This window comes from Pyrenophora tritici-repentis, chromosome 7, assembly GCF_003171515.1.
Source record: "Pyrenophora tritici-repentis strain M4 chromosome 7, whole genome shotgun sequence".
Taxonomy (NCBI): Eukaryota; Fungi; Ascomycota; class Dothideomycetes; order Pleosporales; family Pleosporaceae; genus Pyrenophora; species Pyrenophora tritici-repentis.
In genome coordinates, this window is record NC_089396.1 from 1,527,411 (window position 1) to 1,553,446 (window position 26,036).

The following is a 26,036-nucleotide window of genomic DNA, read 5'->3' on the forward strand; positions in this document are numbered from 1 at the left end:
GACTACACTCTCCATTATGCATATCCGTATCTAGGTCGGTGTTATCTAATCTTTTTGACTCACATCCCAAGATCAGTCCAGAAATTGCTGATGAAGCTTGCAACCTCTGGTACCCTTTCCCTGACAAGACCATGTCCGGCCTGCGGAACCACAAAGACGTCTTTGAATCCCAAATCCCTCAGCTCTTGCTTGTTACACAAGTCATCCTTCTCGCCCAGCACTACTAATGCCGGTTTTCTAGTCTGTGCCGCCTTTGTAAAGCTCTCGTGATTATCCATCACTCCTCCGTCCCTGAAAATCGCTACAACAGAACCCACATGACCGGCATGCTCCCGCATCTGCCACTCCCTTACCGCTTCAGCAACGACCTCGCCCCTCCCAACTCTTTCCTTCCAGCCTCCCGGTACTACGAGATCTTTGCCTTCAAGGAACTGCAACACCCACTTCCTTGCTGCGTCTTCATCGCTACCAGGCTGGAAAAGCTCTTGTTCAGCCGCTGTGAAGCTCGTAGATCGGATTAGTCCCGCCGGCGCGACCAAGGTAAAACTATTTACCCGTGAAGTGCGTGAATCGGCGTATCCGACTGTCAGTGATGCTCCGAAAGAGTACCCCATGAGATGGGCAGAGGGCCAATACAGCTCGTCTAACATTTCATCGAACAATTCGTGGAAGAGAGCTGCGTCATGTGGTAGTATGGGGGTATCGCTTAGTCCATGGCCCCAGAGATCTAATAATGCGAATTGCGAGTCTGGGAACAAGCTGTGTAGCGCGGCAGCCAAGGGAAGCATGCCCAGAGCAGGGGTTTGTACACCGTGGATGACAAGTACACGATTGAGTGTTTGGACGGAAGGAGTTGGGGAGATGTTATAGCATGCGACTTTTCCATGGGAGGTGTCGAGGTATCGGACTGGTGGTAGGAGGGTCCCAAAAGCAGATGTGAAGGCTTGCTCCGATGGACCTGAGATTGGGGGTTTTGGTCGAGTCGGCAGGGCTCCGGGGCGTGGAAGGACGAGGTTTTCTGGGCCGGAAGTCATGGCTGTCTGAAGTGTTGAGATGGTGATTAAATCTTAGGTTGGGGATGTGGCTCTTATGGTGGTTCGGGAAGGATGCGGATGTTGACGACAGGGCATGGTTAGCCTAGCTGAAATACGTTAGGTTAGGCATGACTCGCGCACGACATAGAGCGACATAGAGCGACATAGAGCGCAACCTGGGGTTCTCGATGTGATACATGTTTTCCATCACTGAATAGTTACAGTACACTTTTTTGCCTTTGTATGATTAGCATCTTGTCCGGCAAGGCGCAAATACCGGTTCATTGCGTTGTAGGCGTGGCATTCACAGCCTGCCATACTCAATGCCACCTCCTTCGAGCTGCCCGTTAGGCCACTGTGTTGGACCACTGGATTGGTGACTCGTGACTCGATCAAGCTATCAATCTCGTGCTATCAATACTTGACAGTGAGCGTGCGATTTGCAAAAGTGTGGCAGAACAACGAGAAGAGATCATCATGAAGGAAAAGCATGAGACACTGTAGTTGAAACATATTGTCCATTAGACAGTTCAAATCAAACTCAAACATGAAATCTATTATCTTATAACAAGAAATCAAATATTATGATTAACATGCATGCTGCCTAATGTCTTTGCTCGCCTGTCCCCTCTTTGTTGCCCGACCTAGATTTACCGCGCGGGTTATTGGCCGATAACCTCCATTGGACTTACTGCAAATGGTAGTAACTTGGATGAAATTAAGACGGTGAGTGTGAGCCCTGTATTATTGTCGAGCTCTTTGTGCGACGCCACTGCGGGTCACGTCATTGAGCCGCTCTCACTTCGAGTCCGTGCGCATAGCTCGCGCTGCAATACAAGGACTTCGCGACCTCGCCCTCCAAACTACTTTCCTTCTTTCTTTCTCTCCACACTGACGAAGACTTGAACTGTTACCTTGTTCTCAACCGTTTCCACGCTAAGCAGACACACCGTCAAAAAGTTCTTTGTTCTTTATCCACAAACGCAAGCTCAACCACATTACCACACTGACACCTGAACACTCAACCACATACACACACAACACCATGGCTGGAAAGCGTAATCGCTCTCGCACTGCCGCTTCGGCTCAGGAGAAAGGAAAACGCACCAAGCTCTACCCCCACCTGGCACCCACTGTCAAGGACGCAGAGGCAAATCTCGAGCCCCAACCCGACATGTCTGCAAAGTCCAACGACGCAGCCAAGGTCATCAGGACCGAGACGATCAAGGAGATTGTCGTGCCAAAGTCAGAAGCCGACACCACGGTCGCGAAGCTTGAGACGATCAAGGCTGTCGTTGCGCCGCCCAATAGCACGAAGACAGTAGACAGCGATCTCATCTCCTGGGACGACCTCTCATCCACCAAGAAGAAGAACCCTGATCAGACTACAGACGACTTCGAGGACGGAATCGACATCTTTGCAGACAATGACAGCACCAGCAACGCCCTGATTGGCACTAACCCTGACACCCGAAAGGCCAACACCGCAAAGGTCAAGGAAGATCAGATTGCCCCCAACACCGAAAGCACTGATGAACTTGCCAACCAGATTGAGGCAGTTCCAGCTTCTAAGGAGAAGAAAATTACGACCGAAGTACCTATTGCCAAACAGGCGGAGCAAATCGAAGTGACTCAAAATGGGGAACCTCATGAGAACACCAATAAGGAGAAAGAAGCTGAGCATCAAGAGAAGCCCGAGGCAATCTCCGCATTCGGTCGCAATGTCATCTTCCAGTCGATCAAGTATAACCTTGACAACACCGAGAATCTTGCGTACTGGATTGGTCTGGGTGCTGTCGGCTCTACAGATACCCGCCAAATCAACGCCGGCAACATCAAGTTGGAGATATCAGTGAAATACATAGGCCTCCAGAAAGAAGAGTCGATGGTCAAAGAGAGCGAGCCAGTCGCAGAGACCCAAGAAGCTGGGAAAGCCGAGGACAACCAGAAAGCCGTCAAGATAGAAATAAAAAAAGAGTGTCTGTACGATACCGAAGAGGGGATTCTCCCTTCCATCGAGACAGCTCCCGACCTCGCCGTCGACACCGCTGGAGCTACAAAGGAGCAGCTTCACAATACTGTTATTACACCAGTCACGTCAGCTACTATTGCCACCAAGACGGCCGTCGCATGTAGGTTTGGCGCCAAGTGCAGCAGGCGCGACACATGCAAGTTCGACCACAGCGAAGGAGCTCGCAAGAAGATGTGCACTTTTGTCAACACAACCATTGGCTGCAAGAACAATACATGCCCCTTCTCGCACGATCACCTAGGCGTCATCTGCAAGTCATCTCCGTATCGCTCAAACTGCTCCAACACTCACAAGTGTGCGTTCAAGCACCAAGACGATGTCATGAGCGGCAAAGCCGAGCCCAGCAAGTCCAAGACGACGAAACCTGCGCTGGACGATGACAACCGTTACATCACCGCTGCAGAGATCGCACAAAAGGCTGCCGTGGCCCGAGCATCGCGTGAAGTGTCGGTGGCTTCGGCGACGTCAGCTCCACCAGCCAACGCTCCCACTGGTCCCCAGCACGGGGTTAAGCGTGGCAGGAGCAATGAGGATGCCGACGCGGGTCCCAATCCTCAACGCCCTCGCACCAACAACTTTCAGATGGGGCCTAACCAAGGCAGGCAGCAACATTGGAATCACCCCTCGCAGCAACAAGGCAACGTCCCGCAGTTTGGGCACCGGCAGGGTCGTGGTCGTGGACGCGGGCGAGGACGCGGTGCTGGTCGTGGCCGGGGAGGCAATAGTAGCGACCAGGGCTTCAGTATTCGGGGTGTTGCTGGAAGAGCGTGAGGGGTCTCAGGGTTTTGAGATATACCAGTCATCTTGATCATCATAGGCTTTGAAGCCTACATTGTACCATCGACTTCGGAGCCATAATTGTTTCGTGAGCTGTATCGGGCATGCAGAGCTGTAACCTAGCCGAAAAGTAGAAAATACAGGAAAAAAAAACGTCAAAATTACAAAGTTTGTAGACAAACATGGAAAGTGACCAAATATGACATATTTCGTTTCCCTACGTGAGTGAGATTGAGCTAATTCCTCTTCATGACCTCCTTCAGCTCAGGATCCAAGTCATCTTGCGGCAGATCTCTCGTACTAGCGGCGAGATGCGCCAGCATGCTTTGCATCATGTCCATCGCAGATCGCTCTTTTGAGACAGGTGCGCTGAACTTTGGCTTCTTCTTCTCCTTTGACATGAACGAACTGAAAAATGACTCTATGAACATGTCCTTCAACTCATTCGCTGGCGCGGTCTTCATCTTCTCCCAACGCGGCTTCCAGTCTTGTTCGCGCCAGTGTGCATACAGATTATCCAGGCTCAGCTCTCCGGGCGCTTCCAGAACAGCAGCAATCTGGGGTTTGTACTTGGCTATCGCGACAATGGCAGCATCGGGCTCATGCCTACTATCTGGCTGTTTCGCGGGATATCCTTCAAAAGTCTTGAGGAGTAGCCCGTATGCAATGCCGAGAAACTTTGGATACTGCCTATCGCGAGTGAGAATGTCGATCGTCGCTTCCATGGCAGGTTTGTCTTGGAAGGAAGCTGGGTCCCACGTGTCAAGACGCTCAAGAGCTGTGCGAATCGACCTCCAGATGTCACCGCACCTGTGTCCCATGCCTAGCCAGTCGAAATATAAATCAATCAGATCCGCTTCCAGCCACTGGGCGTAAGTTTCAAGAGTCGTGCGAGGTGTCGCTTGATGAGATGCAGTTGTGTTCCCATGCTTTATTTGCATAATATGTCGAGCGAGCCGACCCCAAGGTTGTGGGCTATTGATGGTCTCAATCAAACAATTGATAATTTCCTCCACCTTGGTAGTGACAACGCTGATTTTCGCTTTGCTGAATTTTTTGCGTGGTAGAAAAACACCAGTACCAAACACCATGGGGTCACGGAACTCGCGCAAGTTCTTCTGGTCGATCTTGAGCTTGTTGATTTGAATGTCGCGCGCAGAGTTGGCAGCCTTTGAGCCACTGATAATTAGGAACTTCTTCTGGGCTTCTTCGACGGTTTTCGGACGACCGCCAACAAAGAGCCACTCTGGATCTTGCGCATAGATAACAAACTCCATGTCCGGCCAGACCGGTTGATCATCGCCAAACTGGAGATGGCCGTTGATGTAGACATGGGCCAACTTGGAAATTGAGAGAGACTGATACTCCATCTTCAAACCTGCTGCCTGCTTCTTCAAGTACATTTCGTACTTCATTATTCCATAAAGCAACGGATGATGACGCATATAGTAGTTCTTGTTCGCCTTCTGTCTCAGCATTTTCAAGACAGGATGAGCATTGATCTGTTGCTTTAGCGCGAGCGTACTCCATTGTTGATCGAAGCCGTCCTGTGAAGACCACTCCTGTATATTCCCGAGAGTGTCGCTCCATGCCTCGATACAATCGAAGTAAATATCCTCTGGTAGCAATGGGTTCCTCCAGTCTCTAGTCATAAGCATTTGTTGGCGAAAAACCTTTTGGAAATGGCTCTCCAATTCAAACGAGGGATGCGCACATCTATCTCCCATGGTATCCTGTGAAGCAATGTGTAGTTGTACTGCGACGACGACCCATACGTAAAGTTTGCGGTTATTGAATGCTATTTCCACGCCCTGAGAGCACATGTCCCAAACATCAGGATGCTTGCCGAACATCATGATACGGACGATTTGAGCGAACTCGATTGCGCGCAGGGTTGCATCGTGGATTTTTCGGTTGCCAAAATCCTTTGGAACGATGGCTGGAAGATTTTTGTTGGGCGTCCAGTCCACCATAAGGTCCATGTATTGTTTGAGACCAAGGTATGTGGGCCAAAAGATGCTCCCATCGCCTTCCAGAGGCTTTTCGCCGATAGAAGGCTTAATAAGTACATCCAGAAGCCTCCAAAGAGGGAAGATGTTGGTGGGATATTTCTTTGGTCGCTTCACTACCAAATCGAACTCGGTTTCTGCTCTCTGGACCAACTTGATTGCCAAATCGGTAGTCATGGCAGGCACGATCAAGTCAACCTTTTCGTCCTTGTATTTTGCCCACTGGGCACAGGCAATATCAGTCACATTTTGCAGCTCTTGGATGAAAAGAGTGACAGCAAACTGCAGCTCTTCTTCCAGTTCGGATTCATCCTGTACAAGTGCGAGTTTGTTTCCAAAATCCGGTAGCTTCGCCTCTTCAGCACCCTCCTTTTCGGCAATATCCGCGATGTCTTCGACCGTCGAGTTCGCGAAGCGGTTTTCGGACGTTGCTCCGCTGGCATCGTAGGCTGGACTTCCTGAAGGAGGGCGGTAGGCCTCGGGTCCAGATGAAATGAATGGCTTCAGCAGGCGGAAAGCGTTTTCCAGTACGGTAATGAAGTAGTAGTGCCGCTCATTGCTATCGTGCTCGTCTTCGACAGCCTTCTTCTTGAACTAGTACGTAACCTTTTTTCGTGTTTGTATGGCTCTGTTAAACAGCTTGCTCAAAGCAACCGGAACTAGGATTTTCTCCTCGTTGTCTGCGATTGCTTCTGCAATCGGTACGAAGTGAACTATCTTGATCGAGTACTTCTTTTCACCGCTTCCTCCACCACCTCCACTGCGTGCACTCTTCTTGCCTTTGGCTTTTTTGTTTCTGTTCCTCACTCTTTGGCGAGGCTGATCACTTTTCTCCTCTACGGGCTCATATCCGATAGACCGAGCTGTCTCAGCAAGCCAACTGGCAATATGATCGGTGTCTTCATTGTACTGCCTGTACGTGGCAAGAAAGTTATGTGTATTGCCGAGGCGATTCATTCTGAATTCAAACCCGTGATATAAGAGGGTTGCAGACAGATCTAAGATGGTACTCTAATAAAGACGCTATTCGAGAAGATCTGGCGTGAACTGATGCCTCGGCTGAAAAGAAGGATGAAAAGGGATGAAGAAGCAGTATTTACTCGCGTTATGGATCTACACTAGCCCCTCCTCAGCTCATATATTAGCGGTTCCACGAGATCCACCTTCACCCATGCAACAACCACGTAATCAATACTCAGACGACCAGTATGTTCCCAATTGTTGTTTCTTCTACAATGGCACTGTCCCGGCGTTTTGAATACTTCAGCAATGTACCTAGGTGCAAGGTTGTCAGTAATCAATATCTCATCAATATTGTTGTTTGATTTGTTTGATTCGGAGCCAACCAACTAACCAACAGTTAGCCACTGTATTTCTGTCAATCAATCAACCAATCTTGAGAACAAAATGTTGATAGGATTGGTGTTGTTTGATAGTAAGCGAGGGAGGGGGATACCTAGGTGAGGCCTCTGGGATAGCTGCTCAACGACGAATTCTTAGTGTTGGATCTTGCTTACTAAGCCTACTCGCGTGTAAGTTATATGACCTAGGTTCCATCCCATCTCTCACTCACTCCAGGCTAGTACGTACGAGGCTTAGCGCCCACAACGCTAGCTGGCAGAGACATAGATCTCAATTCCTGTAGCACAATACACAACACGATTCACACATGTTCTATTCCTAGTGCTACTGACATCAGGCTTATAACATTTAACAACACCTTACTTTCTCGCGGCTCCGGCTTACTTTTAGCCTTATCCATGCCCTCTATACCAGCAAAACGCAAGCCCGAGGCTGCCGAAGAAGCTGATACTCCCTTCAAGCGAGCACAACGTACGCGCAAACCTACGCTCAAAGCGCTGTTGGGTGACGGCAGCCAGCCAACCCAGCCGATAGAGCTGCCAGAAAGTACGCCGGATCCGCCTACAGAGCCGCCTACACAAGTTATCGAGCCGCCCACACGGGCTATTGAACCGCCATGTAAGCCTGTACAACAACCCGAGGAGCGCCCTCGGCGGGCATCACCACTGCCTATTTTGGCTGCCTCACAAGCCTCTCGGCTCACTGATGAGCCAGCCTGGGAGTCGCAGTTAATGTTTGATAAGCCAGAGGACTCTATTGTACAGCCTTTAGCTTTCTCTAGCGCTGCCACTGAGGCTTCGGTGGAGGAGGATAGCGCTGTGAGCGTCGATTTTCGCGACTTTGAGGGCGTCGATTGGTCGCGATTAAAGGGGTTTGTCGCGCCGCTGAGCACTCCACGAGGCAAGGCAAGCTGGATTTTTCAACACGGCTGGCGTGTCTGGAAGGAGGGTACTCACCACCCAGATGAGTTGTACTTTGTGTGCAAGTACTGTCATATTCATAAGCTACCTAATGGTGTACACCGAGTAACGAAGTCAACCACTGCCGCCAACGGGCACCTCCAGCTTGATAAACCTGGTCATCGGCTCAGCAAAGATGGTCCAATCCTAAGCAAACCTCTCCGCAAACATGGACAACAATCACTTCGTCAGGCAGCTCTAAGCGGTGTCAAATTTAGTCTAGAGGCGTACAAGACTATAGGAAACTTCGACGTACAAGAATTTCGGCAGGCAGCTGCGCTCTGGCTGGTCGACAACAACAGACCACTCCGCGAGTTTGAGACGCCGGCTTTTCGCAAGATGATCAGGCTTGCTAATCCTGAGGCAGAGGCGGCGTTATGGAGGTCTCATAACAGCGTGTCAGCGTTCGTGATGAGGTTGTACAGTTGGCTACGGCCTCAGGTGGTGCGCGCGTTGGCTGAAGCCGAGAGCAAGGTACATATAAGCTTCGATGGGTGGACGACAAAAGGCGGCAAACGTGGCTTCTTTTCTGTAGTTGCTCACTACGCCAACAGTAAGGGCGCGATAGTTGACCTACCCATCGCGCTGCCGCAGCTGGTGGGTGCCCACACTGGTGAGGCGATAGCTGACGCTGTAACCAAAATCCTGCAATCCTTCAGCATTAATCGCAGCAAACTCGGCTACTTTGTGCTCGATAACGCTTACAATAACGACACCGCTGTTAACAAACTCGCCGCGATGTACCACTTTTCTGCCTCCGATCGCCGCCTCCGCTGCGCTTGCCACATACTTAACCTTGTTGGCCAAACGATTATGTTCGGGAGGGATGCTGACGCGTATAACAACGCCCTGGAGAACACAAAGATGGAGGATTTTTACATGAAGGAGTGGCGGAAAGAAGGACCGCTTGGCGTGTATCTTGATATTATCAACTACATCAACACGCCGAAGCAGTGGAGTATTTTTGAAGATTGCCAACGCGAGGCAGTTAACAGCATGCCCACAGGCGCCAGCGGCGGCACTCGCGAGCCAATTAAGCCGTGTGTTACACGTTGGAACAGCTATTACGACTGCTTTAAGCGCGGAGTTCAGCTCCAACAAGCTATCAACGCATACGCCACGTACCACATTCGCGAGACTGAACAGGCTGACGAACAGGCAGCTATTAGAGGAAACAAGCTGCCTGATGTGCCGCGGTGGATGAGGTCAGACGGCCTTACGGCGGCTGACTGGGCGGTGATTACTGAGTACATGGCGATACTGCAGCCGCTCAAGTTTGCTACAGATCGCCTCCAAGGCCGCGGCAAGTGTGGCCGTTTTGGCGCACTCTACGAGGTCATCCCAGTATTTGAGAGTGTGATAACTGAGCTGGATGCACGCCTTCGGCCATACGAATCGGTCAACCACGAGCCATCTGAGGCGCCCGAAGATCACATCCCGATCAACCTGCGAGCCGCGAGGCGAAAAGCGAGCAATTACTTTACTAAGATCCTCCAAAGTCCCATTTACTACGCAGCTACGGCACTACATCCACGATATAAAACATACTCTAAGCGCTTCTGGCGCGACAAACCTACACAATTGAGCACCGCGCACGCGAAGTTTCTGCGGGTTTGGGCTGCCTACAAGCCTGCCGCTGCTGCCACAACACCAACCCCTGCGCCAAAACCTACCATGAGCAGCTTTGACGACGCTATCGACGCTATACTAGATGAGGACGGCGAGCATACATTGGAGGTGGAGGATGAGTACGATAGCTGGTTAAAAGAGCCTATGTGGACGTCTGATCAACACAAGGAGGGTCCAACAGCTGTACAGTACTGGTTATCGTTGAAGCCGAAGTATCCACATCTTTCACGATTGGCGATCGACGTGTTGACTATACCCGCCTCCAGCTCTGATTGTGAGCGCGTTTTTGCGGGAACTGGCGATATAATTGAGCCACAAAGGCGGAAAATTGGCGCGCAGTTACTGGCTGCTTTGGTGTGCTTGCAACGGTGGACTCGTGCAGGTTTTACAACACCAAGCACGACAACAGCAGCAAAGCATACTGATGAGGAGCTCACGGAAGAGTTTGCGATAGGAACGTGGGAAGAGCCGCCTGCAGAATTGTCATAGAAACGTCCCTTCAGAACCTTAAGTCTATCAATATTCAATCAATCAACCAACCAAAAATTGGCTCTTCAGTCTCATCAACTCAAACAAACAAACTGTAGCCCTAAGAAATGAGCCAGTCAATCAACATCTACGCCTCAAATGTTGGTTGTTTTGTTTGTTGACTTCTCTGCCTAGGTGCTATCCTGTATGAATATATTGGCTCTCTGCGTGAAATCGACGCATTCTGTTGCGAGAGCGCAATACACACGCCCCGCAAAAGGATCTTGAGCGGTGTATTCATACGTTACTGACGCAATCGTTGATTCACAAAAGTGTCAAAAGAAAGTGCCAAAGCGATTTCTCGTGGTGGAGCCCACATCACGTGATGAAAACTTTCTGATTGGCTGCTTCGGCAAGTCACCCTCAACACCTCTTCCACTTCCGCGGCAGCTTTGCTAGAGACTGAACTCTACTGGGCGATTTGTTACAATGTAGAGAATAAGATGACCTCAATGAAACAAAAAGTGATGTACTATATGGAGCTTACGGAAGGATGGTTCCATTCAAAGTAGCCTCGGCTCATCATCCTCATTCGACCTACTGGCCGACAAAGACCACGACAGCAATTTCTGCTTCTGTGATGTCTTTTCCTACAGTCCGGTTTCTTCTGTAAACGCCAGGGACGCATAGTAGAGATGAGCAGCCAACGTAGCGAGCGCAACCGATCACCGGCAACATCTTGGTATGAGCCGCGGATGCTCTACCTCACAGCCTATAACACACTTTTCGCATCCCTGTGGGTATCGGTTTTCATCCGAGCAGTTCACCAGGCTCGCCATGGCAAGATCGCTCTCTTCGCTACAACTGAACCTCAGGCGCGATGGATCCAGACAGCGTCCTTGATCGAGGTGCTGCATGCTGCCTTCGGTACGCTAATCAGCCGCACTTCTTACTGCACCACATGTTGACCCAAATCCAGGTATTATCAAGTCTCCAGTCAGCACAACGGCGCTACAAGTGGTCACGCGCGTCATCCAGGTGTGGATGGTGTGGTACAGCTTTCCCCAAACCACGGCGACTTCGCACGCTTACCTTGCGCTCCTGCTTGCTTGGTCGGTAGCTGATACCATTCGGTATCTCTATCTTGCGTTCAACATGCACGGAAAAGCTCCAAGGGGGCTGGTATGGCTTCGGTATATGAGATAACCCGCAACCGAGTCATCTGCACATCTAACAACTACAGATATACCATGTTCTATCCTCTCTACCCTATTGGGATCGGAGCGGAGTGGTGGCTACTCTACCGAACCATCGCTCCTGGATCCCAAATCAGTCCGATGATTCCGCCCATCTTCTATTTTTGCTTGATGCTCTATGTCCCCGGTGAGCAACACTGTGTTTTTTCTGGCTGAAACACACAAACTGACTGCGAACCAGGCTCCTACGTCATGTATACATACATGATTAAGCAAAGAAGGAAGACGCTCGGAGCTATGCACAAGGCACAATGATGATTCAGTGGACGCAATTGGTTTATTAGAGCGCCTGCTGCACGAGTGAGGTTCCTGGTGATCGCCATCGGCTTTTCGAGTCTCGTACTTGACGAGCTATATGCATGTGATGTCGTTGCCAAGAAGGTCAGGCATGTCTTATCACAGTCACCCACAGTGGGATTTTCATCGTTAATTTCCCGGCAACTAACTGTCTCTCCTCGACATATTAAATGCGAAAAGGTGGCCGAACTTTTCCTCATGTCAATCGGTCAATCATAGCACTTTACTAGTTCAATTTTCAACGTTTTCATCGACTCTCCGTTACCTTCATCAATGTTCTGTATACATAGCGACAATTTTCAAGTGTACATGCAGATTGTTTTACCCCCAGGTACGGCAACAATGTTACTTTTCACATGCGAGTTTTCACACCATCACTCAAATGCCAATACTCAATATCACAACAACATCGTTGATGTTTACAAGATGTTGCACCTCTGGATACAAGCTAATTTTGCACAAGACGCGTGCAGAGAGCATGAATTTCAGTAACTAGCAGATTTGCAGCGTCGTGGAATCAGACTCCGCAACAATCAAATCAATCAATCTTAAGGTTGTCGATTGGTTTGATTAGCTTGCGGCGACGCTGCTGATTGATTGCGGATTGATTGTTAGGGTTTTTGAGCAGATTGATTGCGATTGATTGGTTGATTGGCTGATTGATGCTAAGAAGTAGTATACAGGGGGTTATGGTGTTGTACTCCAGCCTTCTATATCGTACTGTTGTACAATCTCCTCATCTTTGACGTCACTCCACTTATCTTCATCATCACCGTTGTTGTACAAGCCGTCAAAGCCAGCTCGTCTCCACGAACGTACAAGCTGAAGGGCAGCAAGTAACTCGCTGCCAAGAGCTCGCCGGCGCGGCTCAAGTAAATCGCCAAGCTCGCTAAAGAGCCTCTCGCAGTCGCAACTAGATGCTGGTATCGTGAGTATATCAATCGCAAACTGGCTCAAACACGGGTATTTTGAGCGTAATTGAATCCAGTACTTGACTGGGTGGCCATCGCTAAGATACTGTTCGCTTGTCCACTCTGGCTCTTGAGTTCTCCAGCGCTCGTACTCATCGTCGTGGGCAGCCTCTACCTGAGCCTTGTTGCGCCGTACGAGGGCGCCAATCACATCATCTATTCCTCTATGCCTTGGTTTTGCAGTTGTTTGAGATAGAGGACGTGTACGTTGAGGCTTATACGACTGCCAGAGCTGCAGGAAGCCAGCGTTGGCTGATGTTAGCCATTCTGGCTTATCCACCCAGCTGTTCTCGCAGTAGTATTTGTAGTATGGATGGAGGCAGGTAGCAGCGTAGTATGCTGGCGATCGATCGAGCTTGTTGTAGTAATCGTTGGCCTTACTCCAGGCGGCGCGGAGGTTAACAAAGAGGTGATCTTCAGGCGCATCAGGTGGGTTGAAGTCAACTTGCTCGTACGAGCGCGTACGGGCTTCGAGCGCGCCAAGTACGTATTCAAATACAGGAATAGTCTCATATATAGCGCCGTATTTGCCTGCCTTTCCGCGACCCTCAAGCTTCTCCGTAGCAAGCTTAAGCGGCTCTAGGCAGTCCTGATACTCTGTTATCACCGCCCAATCAGCAGCTGTAAGTCCTGTTGATCTCATCCAACTAGGTGCTTCAGGGAGTTTATTGCCACGTTGACAAGCGCGGCGATCTTCAAGGGAGAGTGCGTTAATGTAGTGCTCAGCGTAAGAGTTGTATGCTGCCTGGAGTTGAGTTGCGCGTTTGAAGGCAGCGTAGTAAGAGTTCCAGCGTGTAACAACAGGCTTCACAGGCTCAAGTACGTGGAGGCGCTCTCTAGCTGGCAACTCGGCGTTGGCGGCGGTTTGGAAGCTTCGGAAAATTTCGTGTTGTTGAGGCGTTTTTATATGGTTGATAACGTCGATAAGTACACCTAAGGGCCCTTCTTGACGCCACTCCTGCATGTACACCTCCTCTGTTTGGAGCTGCTCGTCGTTGTTGTTGTTGTACGCCTCTTGATTGCTGCCAAAGATAATTGCCTGGCCAATAAGGTTAAGCGTGTGAGGGCCGCAGCGGAGGCGTCGGTGAGCAGCGTTGAAGTCGTACGCGTGGGCGAGCGAGGAGACTGCAGTATCGTTGTTTGCAGCATTGTCGAGGACGAAGTAGCCGAGTTTATCACTCCCAATACTGTATTCTTGGAGCGTCTTTTTAATCGTATCAGCGATAGCATCACCAGTATGAGAGCCTGCGAGATGTGGGAGGGCGATGGGGAGATCTTGTATCACTCCAGAGGCGTTAGCAAAGTGTGCAACGACTCCAAAGAATCCACGCTTGCCACCCTTTGTCGTCCAACCATCAAAGCTTATGTGGATCTTGCTTGCAGCTTCTGACAGAGCGCAGACAATCTGTGGCTGCATATATTGGAAGAGGCGCATTGCGTAGGTAGCTACACTGCGAGGACTTACCCACAAAGCTGCCTCTGCCTCTGGGTTTGCAAGGCTAATCATCTCGCGAAAGGACGGCCTTGCAAGTAGCTCCATTGGCAAGTTGTTATCAAGAAGGCAGAACACTGCAACTTCACGAAACTGCTGGATGTTGAAGTTGCCCATCGCGTTGGCAGCCTCTTGAGAGACTGCAACACCAGTCTCCAGCGTCTGTCGTAGAGAGAGTTGCTGCCCTGTTCTTCGAGGCTTCAGGCCGTCTTTTGTAAAGCCATGGCCTCGTTTCTGAAGGCCAAGATGAGCTGCAGCTGAGGAGGTGGCCTTTGATACGTCAAAAACTCCACTGCCGCCAGTGTCAATGACCTTGTGGATGTGGCAGTATTTGCATACAAACCACACTCGATTCTGATCGTAGAGCTCAACAACGCGATATCCATGTTGAAAGATCCAACTCTTGACGCGCCGCCCAGTTGTAAGAGGCTTCATGAACCGAGGGAGGCGATCCCAGTTAATGCCGTCAAAGTTATCGCCATTATCAGGCTCTGTATCAACACTAGCCTCTGTTGTTGCTGCTGTACCAGCCTGGCTGCCCTCAGCCGCACCCTCCTCCTCTGTTTGCGACTCGAAAAATTGCGACTCAAACGTTGTGGCCTGGCTTACGGCGGCGCCAAGGGTTTCCTGAGGCGACAGCGATCGCTGAGATAGGACAGAGGGCCTTGATAGGCGCGCCCGTTTGGCGGCGGCGGCGGCGGCAGCAGTATTGGTGGGAACTCGAGAGCGTTTGGCCATCGTGGGCGATACTAAACACTAAAGAAAAATGTCTGTATAGGTAGCTAGGCAACTAGTGTTGTGTGTAAGGGATTATTAGGGAACTGAGTGAGCGAAATCGTTGTTGTATTAAGAACAGCGAAGGACTAGCTATATAGGTGCGGGGTGAAGCCTAGAAGAGGCTAGCCCCTAAGCAGAAGGAGCTAGTCCTATAAGAGGAGAGCTAGCTGGTGAGAAGTGAATGCATAGAGACTGGCTTGCCCGGCCGACAGGGATCACAAGCTAAGCGAGATAGGGGTCCAAGATAACTATCTTCAACACCAAAAACCTTCTCTTAATACGACACTACTCGCCTTACAACTCGTTAATAATAAATCAATCTAACTAATCAAATCAATCAATCTGACCTTCGCAAGTTGATTTGATTAGCTATTTTGAAAAGCTTAGATTGAGTTGATTGAGTTGGTAAAAACTCCAAATGACCAATCAAATCAATCAATCTGACCAATCTGGATTGATTGTTGCGGAGTCTGCGTGGAATATCGCTGGACTTCCAAGTACAGTTTGTCCATTCACGCCGTATCATGGCTTTTTGAGAAAAGAAAAAACATATAGGTACCATTTCTTATGTTATTATTATTATTATTATTATTCCATTAGAGTCCTTTTTCAGTCAGAGACTATGTAGGACTTTGGCCGAAGGCCGTTCTATCTTGGTTTTTCTAATTTACATGGTTTTCTGGTATGGTTCGCTAATATGGTTTTTGGCTTTTCTACAAAAGATAGCTTGTATCTGTTTGTTGCCAGGTGCTAAAGAGCAGTTTGATAAGTAGAAAGAGATGTAGCAGCGGGCTCTTGTGGCAAAGGAGAGGGTTGTGGTTTTAGTTTTATACAGTGTCTCTCTGTAGGTCTTCTGGTGGCTGTCCTAGGTACCATTTTCTTGTTCCTATTCTGGTGCTAGTGATAAAAGCTAGGGTTGCTTCTATACCTATACTAGTGTGGAGTAGTAGTGGTAGTGTGACTGGGCGATGTTTGATTGTTTGTAGGAGCGTTTTTCGATGGTCTTTGTATAGATGACAGTACAGTAGTAGGTGTTCTGGCGTTTGGATGTTTTGGCAGGTGCAGCGATTCGAGTCTCGTTTCTTAAATCTCTTTAGGTAGGAGTTGAAGTATCCGTGTCCTAGCTTAAGAGAGTAGAAGGCGCTAGAGGTTACTCTTTTCGTGTTCTGTGGCATTTGGATGGTTTTGCTGATTTTAAGAGGGTATTTGGCTGAGTAGGTAGCTTTGTTTAGAGCGGTTGCTCTTGCTTTGTATTTCTCATACTCTTGGCGTTGTTCCGTTTGTTGTATCCTTTTGATTGTCGTGCCTAGGTAGGCAATGCTCTTTGTTGTTGATCTGGGGTCCTCTTTGGTTGCTTCTTTTGCTAGGTAGTCTGCTCTTTCGTTTCCAACTATATCTGTGTGTCCAGGTGCCCAGAGTAGGTGGATGTTTGCTTGTTTTCGTCGGATCGTATTTGCCGCTTTTAGACATCGGAGTTGCCAATGCTGTCCTGGGTTATCTGATAGGTTTTTAAGCCTGTAGATTGCTGCTTGGTTATCTGCGTAGACCTCAAATTCCTGGTCGGTTGTAGCGTTCTTTGCTGCGTATTCGAATGCTCGTGTGATCCCTTCTAGTTCGCCGTTGTAGACTAGCTGGTATTGTCCGATATTAACTGTTTCTGAGTAGATCTCTTGCTGAGTTGAGTTGTAGACTGCTATCCCAACTCCTATTCCTTTTCCTTCTTGTGTTTGCGAGGCGTCTGAGTATATTGTCGTGTAATTGTCTAGCCTTGTTTTAATGTAGGCTTGGTGCGCATTTGCCTCCTCTTCTTTGGATTTTTGAGAGACTGTTACGGTATAGTTTAGAGTATCCCATGGCCTAAACCGGTATGGATAGTCTGCTCTGTGTCCCTTTTGTTGTTTTTAGGAATTGCGTTAGTAATAGTTTGTAGCTGTCTGTGCTGGTTTGGTTTCTTTGAGCGTTGGAGATTAGTTGATTGGATCCGAGTTATTGCCTTTGCAATTGGATGGGTGTTGGCTAGCAGGTTTGCTCTGCTTGCGTAGTTCCGGATAGTTGAGTTAAGCCTAATTGCTGGTGGTAGTAGGCTCGCTTCGAGGCTTGTAGGGACTGTTGGTGCTGTTCTAAACACTCCTAGAGTTTTTCGACAAGCCAGGTTGTGTAGTGACTGTAGTTTCTTTGTAGCGTAGGGTTGGTTTTGCCAGTATATTTGTGCTCCGTAGTCTGACACGCTAGTTACACATGCTAAGTATAGTTGTCTAATAGCGTGTGTTGATAGGCCGAGTTCAATGTTCGCTAGTCTTCCTAGCCTGTAGAAAGCTTGTCTGGCTTGGCTTACACGTATAGACACATGTGATTTGAATGATAGTCGGTTGTCTAGATAGATACCTAGCCACTTGACAGTATCTTTGTGTTCTATCCGGTCGTTGTTTGGGAGTATGAGGGATCTTTCTATCCTCTCCTTCTTAGCGGTGAAGTGGATTAGCTCTGTTTTGGATGTGTCGAAGATAATGTCTAGCTGCTCTCCCTTGGCAAAGAGTGTAGCTATCTCTTTTTGCAGTGCTCTTGTATTTTTCTTTAGAGAGGTTGATGACGTAGTGAGAGATAGGTCGTCGATATACGATAGTTGAAAGCTTTGTAAGGCTGGGAATAGGATTTCTTATGTTAGATTCAATGGTTGGTGAAAGCACTAGAGGGATAATGTCAGGACCCCGCCTAGAATAGGCCATAGTAGCCCATACTAGGCTAGGATAAGTTATTATTAGGTATTTAGTATAAGAATACGCTACTAGAGCTTAGTAGCAATTTGTCTATTCTTAGTAGACACAATACTATTGTTGGAAGGTCTATAGCACTAGTGCTGAAAGGAAATAACGATAACTAGGAATGCATTCTGTTCGGTGATGGTTATTGATTTATTACGAACACAGCTGCTACGAAGGTATACCTAAGCTCTGCGCAAGGTGGGCCGAAGTCGGGCCGAAGTAGACTCCGCAACAATCAATTCAATCCGGTCACTCTCCTAGACCCACTTACCTATCTAGGTAGGGCTTAAACTCCTATAGGTAACTACTAGGCTTAAAGCGGTAATCAATCAATCCAATCTGAACCTTCTAGGACCCACTTAATTGATTGTTGCGGACTGTGGGCCGAAGTGTCCAGCAGCCGACGTCTCTACCGATACTCACGATCCGACAACTATGCTATTAACGAAGAATATTGTCTATCTAGTGCTTTCACTAACTATTGAATCTAACATCTTATACTAATAATTCTAACAAGAAAGTAGAACGATTAAAGCAGAGGAGTGGAACGTAGTGTTTATATACTAGTGGACTATGGATATGGGCGTATACAGGTTAAAGTACGAGATTGGCAATATATGACAGTTGACTGAGAGAGCTGTCCTACATGAATCATTAACTATCACATCGCAGTACTCCCATAGTTACGGAGATAACATATACCTCATTTTTTTCAGCTATACAGAAATTTGGGAAACGGAGTCACACAAACAGGGACATGAAGGATAGTGAAGCCTATTTTGGAATTTACACCATAACTCAGTTCTTGGAGTTCGCGGCCTGGTAACGTTACATGAGATCATAGTTGAAACAAGCGGACAGGAAGACACCAAACCGATAGACCACACACCAAAGCAGCCGCATGCACAGAAAAAGTACTAAGACAAGCCATGAAATCATTCTAGGTACCTAATATATGACATCGCCATGAAGCGTCCTTTGTTTTAATTTTCCGTAATAAGAAAGAAGAACCAAAGAGAGGCAGGGTCCACAATCACCGACATAGTCTGATACTGTGCACTTTTTGTGAGGAAAGGGGCAAAGAAAGCAGCATATAGATGCCATCGTATTCTTTAGAACCGCACAACATGTCTTGGCTTTCATGGAGATTTAAGTTTTGGTCAGCGGAGGGAGTGAAGAAGTCAAGGATAGTAGCGAGAGGAGGGGGTATTTATGCCTACAGCCCGGGTAGTCTAGCACTAGACCTCTGAGCCGGAATAGCCGGAAGTCCAGGACTTGGCGGTGATAGTCGCATAGGCTTGTGGGTGGGGAAGTCAGGCGGGCATCTCAGGACGTGTATATAAACCCATTCTCACCTCCATTTCCATGTCCCACCTAGAAAGTTTGTAATTGTACCTGGGTAGATCAAAAAGATCGTCTTAGCGACGAATGACTCGTAAAAATCATAGAGGACACGCCATGTTGTCTTTCTGTTGTGCTCTCTCTCAAAGATTCTCCAGCATCTGCCTATGTTGTGTCTCAACGTCTTCTTGCATAGTCCATGTCACATGGCATGAGGCTCTACAGTTTTTGATATAAAAAACAAAAGAGACCATGATTCGAAATGAAAAGGCCAAAGCTTTGAGCGTGATACGAGACACCGCCAACGCAGTCCATCATCTTTGTGGTTTCAATTTTGGAAAGCAGCATTTCTTTCGTGTTTTCTTTCCTTAGTAAATTGTAGTGGAGCAAGACAATGAGCGAGAAACAAGGAACGGTTAGTATTGGAACAAGGTCCCTCTAGTAGTATGACTACTGTGGATAACCGAGTGGGAGGAGGGATAAGGCGGGGTGGCTGCAACGTATTGTATTTACTATCGTGTTGAGTGTCTCTCTTACTTTTGCTGTTGTGGTGGGTGCCATTGCCCACCGGGCAGTACCTGCCACACCAGCACATCACGTGACTCTCAATCACCTTCTACCCTGGACTGAACCCAGATATTCTCAACAGTTAGCATAATTTCTTTGAAATATCCACCTCACAGCAGCACATATGATCGCCTGTATGTTGCTTCTAAATTCACAAAGAAACCCTATTTTTGTGAAAAGAGGGGTATAACACAGCTTCATCACCATGAAGTTTCTTAGACAGCCAAACCCTCCATCATGGTTTGCTCTAGTTATTTTTGTAGCAATAAGAAGCCTTTTAGGGAAACCCTGGAGGTCATTATAGATTGCGATGTTTTAGAGTAACAGAAGCAGAAGAATATAGAGTAACGGTATGTTCATTGTAAATTCCGTGGTTTTTGGAGAATAGGGTTCATTACTAATTTCTTTTTAGAGCGAAGAAAGCAGAAGAACATGGGCGTATTGGTATATTGTTTTCAAGTGCCCATAATCGTAGTGGGAAAAGTTTTTTGTAGAAAAAGACGAAAAAAGGAGAAAAGAGTGTAAAAGATAGTATTTTATATATGCCGTCGAGATAGCAGCATGGAGTCTCTTGAATCCATATTTTGGTACTTCGCCGCATAACGCTTCATTTTGGGGGAAAAAAGACGGACAACCTATAAGCTTGCGTAATGGAATTTCAAAGAAAACGACACATGAGCGCCGTCTCCTCTTTTTTTTTCAATAGCATTACAGTAGACATAGGTTTGCAGCAAAACAAAGGTGGAAGAAACACACATCGCCAGTATTTGTAACGATTTTGGGAAGCAGCACATGAACTGTTTGATAACCCAGTTTTAGTTCCTGGTAATTCTAATAGTATACAAGGAAGAAGGGAAGGGAAGAAGACAGGCAGAGAGAGCCCAAGATATAGAATAGTTTCAACGCACGGTCCAGCTGGCGGAGCATTTGATTTTTCCGCCAAGTTTGTCTTTTGCGTACAGTTGATGGAGTGATCCGAACAGCGAGACATAGAAATCTCGCCTCACGTTTATGATTTCTGGGAAGAATGAGAAGTAGGAAGTTGGAAGACGGGGTCCACATCGACTCTTTCGATGGGGTTTTCAATAGTACAATATATGCGGTGGTAGTTGTTAGACTCCGCAACAATCAATTCAATCCGGTCACTCTCCTAGACCCACTTACCTATCTAGGTAGGGCTTAAACTCCTATAGGTAACTACTAGGCTTAAAGCGGTAATCAATCAATCCAATCTGAACCTTCTAGGACCCACTTAATTGATTGTTGCGGACTGTGGTAGTTGTGTATCTTGAAGTCCGGCATGATGTGGAATAGAAAGTAGAAGGGGAAAGAAGTGCATATTTCCTGTGCGTGGGCTTTTAGGAAATCAGCACATGGCGACTCTAGATTTTTTGTTTCAAAGATTTCAATAGGTCAAAGTAGATAAAAATAAGGAGGGGAAAGTCGACATCGCTATCTAGAATCTCATTTTTAGACCGCGCAACATTGAACAATTCGTAAACGATTTTTTAGTACTTCGCTGTTGGGGTTTTTGGAAAAGAGGAAAGAATAGAGCACATGAGCCATGTTCGCAAATGTTTAGGACAGCTCTACATTTTGAAGTGACCACCATAGAAAGAGAGAGAAGAGAAGAAGAGGAAGAGAAACACATGATATCTTCTTGCAAATTATTTCATTAAAGGAGAGCATCTGATGTCCCGATTGATGATTTTAGTGTCCCGCAAAGGGGGAAAGTAGAGGACCGAAGACTTGATTTTATGTCTCTGCTAATGCCAGTAACGACCAAGAAAAGCAGAGAAAGACGTTATCCATCGCGCGGATTTTTTTTGAACAAAGCAGTACATTGAGAGTTTCTATCTTCATTTTCGTGTTTAGAATGGAGTGCGATGTAGAAGGAGAACAGAAGGAGAACAGAAGGCTGAAGGACGAAATTTTATGTCTCGATCTATGCCAAGGCCGCCGTTATGCGCACAGCGATTCGAAAACAGCGCTGTGGTGAGTGATGAGTTGGTCAGATACAGGTGGGAGTAGCAAAGGCGTAGGAAGGGTATAAAGATACTGCTTCCCCTTTTCTTCCCTACCTCAGCACATCCGCTACTGTGCATCTTTAAATCGCGCGGACATGTTCGCATGGCACTCCAAAAACGAGTATTTCCTAAGCATAAGCCACGAACCGTTGTGCTTGTGCATGATTCAGAGCAACATCACATCAGTCGCTCTTGACGTCTACCACGAGCATGTAGGAACAAATGACGGAGACGATGGAAATCAAGTCCAATATATATAATAAAAATACAACGAGTTAGCTAGTCACCCAACCCTCTCATTTCCCAAACAAATGGAATTAAGGCATGCATTCTGTAACTCACCAGTGGATTGCATTAGATGTAGGAAACCTTGACACCCATGCCTACGGTCTTTCGAATTTTCTCCCACGCATTCCGCATGATGCGCAGTATCCTCTCCCGCAAGTCTCTCTTGCCGAATGCTAGTCCGAAAGCTAAGATGAAGAGTAAGGTGCGGAAGAAGGCCATGGGATTTGCCGTCATCTGATGCGCTGTATTCGATATCATGGCTTGCAGGTTTGCAAACATGGTTGAGGCGCGATGGTAGAAACCAGGCGGAGGTGTGATGGGTTTCTTAGCGGGAGTGCGTGAGGTTCGGGAGGACTGGGACGGCGTGGGCTGGGGAGTAGGCATGGGTTTGCGTAAGCGGTCGTCTGAGCCGCGCGGCTGCCGTCTGTTCTCCTCCTCGCGCTTTCTCCGCTCGTCCTCAGCACGCGACTGCTCGAGGCGCTTTGCCTCGGTCTCTTTGCGACGTTCCTCCATTTGCTCTTGCTGTTGCTGGCGCAACTTTTCCTCGCGTGCTTCCGTGTCTTCCTTCTCTTCCTTGAGGGAGTGCAGGGCGAGTAGGAAAGCGTCCTTGCGCTCGTCATCCAGGACCTCGGACATGCTGATAAACTCGCGGGCGTAGTCCCATTCCTCGTTCCTTGGCAGGACGTGCAGGGTGTAGAGCTCGAGTAGCTTGATTCGCTTTTCCAGGTCGCGTGGGGTATCGGTACCGGTGTGCTGCCTTTGGTGACCTGGGCGCTTCTCGAGATACGAAGGAGAGGCCATGTGCGAGGAAATGTCAAAAGTCGGGTTGGCGGTGGCGGAGAGATATGTTTCGAGCTTTTGCTGATTCAGCCTCTGAGATGGCGCATGGGTGAGGAGCAGTGTCGCTCTGGACTGCTATTAGCATGTTAATCGCCCGAAAAGTCACGGGTTGCCTACAGGTTGACTACAACGTCTGCATCCACGTCGCCCTCGACACCGGCATATCCGTCCCGCACCACGTCGTCCCAGATGCTTCCGTCGCGACATTTGGATACCAGCTGCTTCCACCGCGTGCTTCCGAACGCGTGCTTTCCCTCTTCGGCCCCCAGCTCTATCACAGCGTTGAGAAAGGTAAGGTAGAAGCTCCACACCTTGATACGGGTTCCCCGTGACGCGGTTGCGACGGGAGCGTGACCCACGAGGTCGCTGCTGGTTCCTTCCGCATCGTCAACAGGCGGCGGGGTGATGACGGGCTCAATAGTCGAAAGCGCTTCGGGAAGGCGGCGCGTCAGAAACAATTGGGCGGCCTGTCGGTAGGCTTTGGCGATCTGCGAGGCCTGTTGTCGCGACGTCGACATGGATGAAATCGACGAAGACAGGTAGCGCGACCCGTCATCATACAGAGTCGCCATGATTACTGTGGTCGCGATATCTCTTATGCGATTTGTGCTGGCGAGCTGGACAAACCCCCTGACGGTGGAAGTCGGGTCTCGGTATGGTGCATTCCAGTCTGCCGTTGTCAACAATTCGAACCTCGGCAGTCCGGCTCCGCACATGTCATTGCCTTGGCGCGCCGTTCCCGAGACAAATGCAGCCATTGCCAGGAACCACGATAAAACACGCCTTCTCACTTTATCACACTGCCGCACGTGAAATGGACTTGTGGCGCGTCAAATGAGTGAGCAGGCGCAGGCGGGAGCCTGATTGCGCGTCGCTTGACAAACGCTTGCTGCGACAAGCTCAGAGTCAAGAGCTAGACATTGTCGCTTGATCGCTACTGACCCATTACTTACCACATTGCCACTGCACTGACTTTTGACATCCTTCACCAGCAGGCCGACGCGCGACTGTGGCTAGTATTGCTCATAGAAGGTGATATTTGCTACCAGCCGACATTACTATCAACATGGACGTCGACGCGGCTTCCTTCCCCCACCACCTGCTGGGTCTCATGGTAAATATCTCAGAGGCCGACTTCGTATCCTTTGATTTGGAGCTATCAGGCATCCCTTCGCGGATACAGGACAAACCTGCACGTGGCTCCGGACGCTTGACCTTGGAAGAGCGCTATGCCGAGACTAAGATGGGAGCGGACCGTTACCAGATCCTACAAGTAGGCATCACGTGTGCCAGATTCGACTACATTGCCGACAAATATGTTTTGCGGCCTTACAACATCAGCATCAGTCCATTACTCGACGAGCGACTGGACTTCGAGCGCGAAGTCAGATTTCAAACTGGCGCCTGCACATTTCTCCTCAACAATGGCTTCGACTTGGGCGCTCCTTTCGCAAAGGGCGTGCAGTATCTCTCACGAGAAGAGGCCGAGCGAGCGAAGCAGATGGCATGGGATCGCCTGGACAACAAGAACCCCATTCCTGATCTTCAACTCAAGGAGGAGGACGTTGAGTCGCTTGACTTTATGCGCCGTATCAGGGAGGCCATCAAGACGTGGAAGACCAGTAAGGCTTTGCATTTGGACGTGACAACCCATACCGGCCTTCCTGATAAGCCTGCCATGCCTGTCATCACCCGATTCGAAAAACGCCTCGTACATCAGCTTGTCCGCGCCGAATTTCCAGAATTGGTCACCATAGGCCGCTCAGAATGTGTTCGCATTGTCGACTTGGATCCGGTGCGCGAGGCAGACAACATGCGCAGAATCAAGAACCGCGTCAGGGAATCCATAGTTCGCCAAACAGGCTTTCGTTGGGTCTTCGAGGCTCTTGTCAAGGGTGGTGCTGTCGATCGTGCAGATCTGCTGTACGTTGCACGCACTACAGGTATGCCAATGACAGCCGACATGTACGCCATACGAGACAGATACGACAGGGCTGTAGAGAGGCTCAAGACTAAACAGCCTGTACTCGTCGGTCACAACATGTTCACCGACATCGTCTATCTATACCGCACTTTTGTTGGACAACTACCAGTATGTAGCGGCCCGACTTCAAGTTAGATCATACTAACAACTGTAGGACACGCTGCAAGGCTTCCAGGACGCCATCCATGGACTATTTCCCAAGATTATAGACACAAAGTACCTAGCTACGCATGCTGAAGGTGACCTCAACGCCTCGCCTACGCTACAAGACATCGCAATGCGTCTCAACACTCAGCCTCTGCCACACATCATCACTCACGCCGACTACCCCAAGTACCAGGATACTGAAGCTTTCCACGAAGCCGGGTACGATAGCCTCTTGACCGCTACAATCATGATCAAGCTGGCGGCTAAACTTGGTGCTGAACGTGGAGAGGAGGTACCCGCGCCGTTGTCGGGTATTCCTCTGGGCAAATCTAAAACTTCAACGCCCGAACCCAACCCGACCATTTCAGACGAAATCAAAACGCCAGCTGAAGACTCTGCAGAATACATCGAGGACATGGTGAAGGATGGACGCGAAAAAGTGCAGAAGCCAGTGCCGCTCCCACCAGTCGAAAAACCAAAGCCTGCGAAAGCGAACAAGCGCACGCAGAACAAAAAAGGTGGCAAAAAGAACAAGGAAACAGAGCAACGACGGTTCGAAACAAGAAACATGTTCGACAGTCTTCGAGAAATGACGCTGAACCCCGAAACTGGCTCATCTTCCAACGAAGACGAGCCTCGCCATGACAGCCATATCCAGGACAATCAGTCAGCCACGTGGGACAAGCAGGCAGAAGCTACCGGATCATGGGAAAATGATGTACATGTCCAGGATAAGACAGGCTGGGTGCCTGTGGAACAGGTCAAACGACAGTCGGGGGAGCTCATTCCCGCCTTCAACTCAAAATTTTGGTGCGAATTTGGGAATACCCTGCGTGTCTTCGGTACGGAAGAAGCTGTGCTGAAAATTGCGGATTGGGAAGATTAAAATTAATGACGAGTAAAGCCAGCGTAGTGTTGGAAGGTGTAAATATACGCGCTCTCATATAGGCGGGTAGCCTGACAGATGGATTGGGGTGGGTCGCACGGACCACCAATGGCCTGATCGCTGTTCCTTCC

General features: G+C 48.8%; 8 protein-coding genes across 8 annotated transcripts; 4 read left to right on the forward strand and 4 right to left on the reverse strand.

The window, feature by feature from the left end:
* Positions 1-59: 59 nt before the first annotated feature.
* On the reverse strand, positions 60-1,034 carry PtrM4_129910 (MhpC, hydrolase or acyltransferase (alpha-beta hydrolase superfamily); the record flags this gene model as incomplete). The annotated part of the gene is made up of 1 exon (XM_001939999.2): positions 60-1,034. The coding sequence occupies one exon, from the start codon at positions 1,032-1,034 to the stop codon at positions 60-62; it is 975 nt and encodes a 324-aa protein (XP_001940034.2).
* Positions 1,035-2,079: 1,045 nt separating this feature from the next.
* Positions 2,080-3,837, forward strand: PtrM4_129920 (PRP38-assoc multi-domain protein; the record flags this gene model as incomplete). The annotated part of the gene is made up of 2 exons (XM_066108961.1): positions 2,080-3,716; positions 3,792-3,837. 2 exons carry the CDS (start codon positions 2,080-2,082, stop codon positions 3,835-3,837), a joined length of 1,683 nt encoding a protein of 560 aa, XP_065960953.1.
* Positions 3,838-4,079: 242 nt separating this feature from the next.
* On the reverse strand, positions 4,080-6,809 carry PtrM4_129930 (uncharacterized protein; the record flags this gene model as incomplete). The annotated part of the gene is made up of 2 exons (XM_001940001.2): positions 4,080-6,446; positions 6,507-6,809. 2 exons carry the CDS (start codon positions 6,807-6,809, stop codon positions 4,080-4,082), a joined length of 2,670 nt encoding a protein of 889 aa, XP_001940036.2.
* An 803-nt stretch (positions 6,810-7,612) lies between these two features.
* PtrM4_129940 (Dimer-Tnp-hAT multi-domain protein) lies at positions 7,613-10,291 on the forward strand (the record flags this gene model as incomplete). The annotated part of the gene is made up of 1 exon (XM_066108962.1): positions 7,613-10,291. The coding sequence occupies one exon, from the start codon at positions 7,613-7,615 to the stop codon at positions 10,289-10,291; it is 2,679 nt and encodes an 892-aa protein (XP_065960954.1).
* Positions 10,292-11,025: 734 nt separating this feature from the next.
* On the forward strand, positions 11,026-11,781 carry PtrM4_129950 (Ptpl, Protein tyrosine phosphatase protein (contains Pro instead catalytic Arg); the record flags this gene model as incomplete). The annotated part of the gene is made up of 4 exons (XM_066108963.1): positions 11,026-11,197; positions 11,250-11,463; positions 11,514-11,653; positions 11,708-11,781. 4 exons carry the CDS (start codon positions 11,026-11,028, stop codon positions 11,779-11,781), a joined length of 600 nt encoding a protein of 199 aa, XP_065960955.1.
* Positions 11,782-12,510: 729 nt separating this feature from the next.
* Positions 12,511-17,789, reverse strand: PtrM4_129960 (Dimer-Tnp-hAT domain containing protein; the record flags this gene model as incomplete). The annotated part of the gene is made up of 4 exons (XM_066108964.1): positions 12,511-14,913; positions 15,897-16,888; positions 16,927-17,703; positions 17,771-17,789. The coding sequence occupies 4 exons, from the start codon at positions 17,787-17,789 to the stop codon at positions 12,511-12,513; spliced, it is 4,191 nt and encodes a 1,396-aa protein (XP_065960956.1).
* Positions 17,790-22,114: 4,325 nt separating this feature from the next.
* On the reverse strand, positions 22,115-23,646 carry PtrM4_129970 (DUF4078 multi-domain protein; the record flags this gene model as incomplete). The annotated part of the gene is made up of 2 exons (XM_001940003.2): positions 22,115-22,955; positions 23,006-23,646. 2 exons carry the CDS (start codon positions 23,644-23,646, stop codon positions 22,115-22,117), a joined length of 1,482 nt encoding a protein of 493 aa, XP_001940038.2.
* A 308-nt stretch (positions 23,647-23,954) lies between these two features.
* On the forward strand, positions 23,955-25,905 carry PtrM4_129980 (CAF1 family ribonuclease; the record flags this gene model as incomplete). The annotated part of the gene is made up of 2 exons (XM_001940004.1): positions 23,955-24,980; positions 25,027-25,905. 2 exons carry the CDS (start codon positions 23,955-23,957, stop codon positions 25,903-25,905), a joined length of 1,905 nt encoding a protein of 634 aa, XP_001940039.1.
* Between the last annotated feature and the right edge of the window lie 131 nt (positions 25,906-26,036).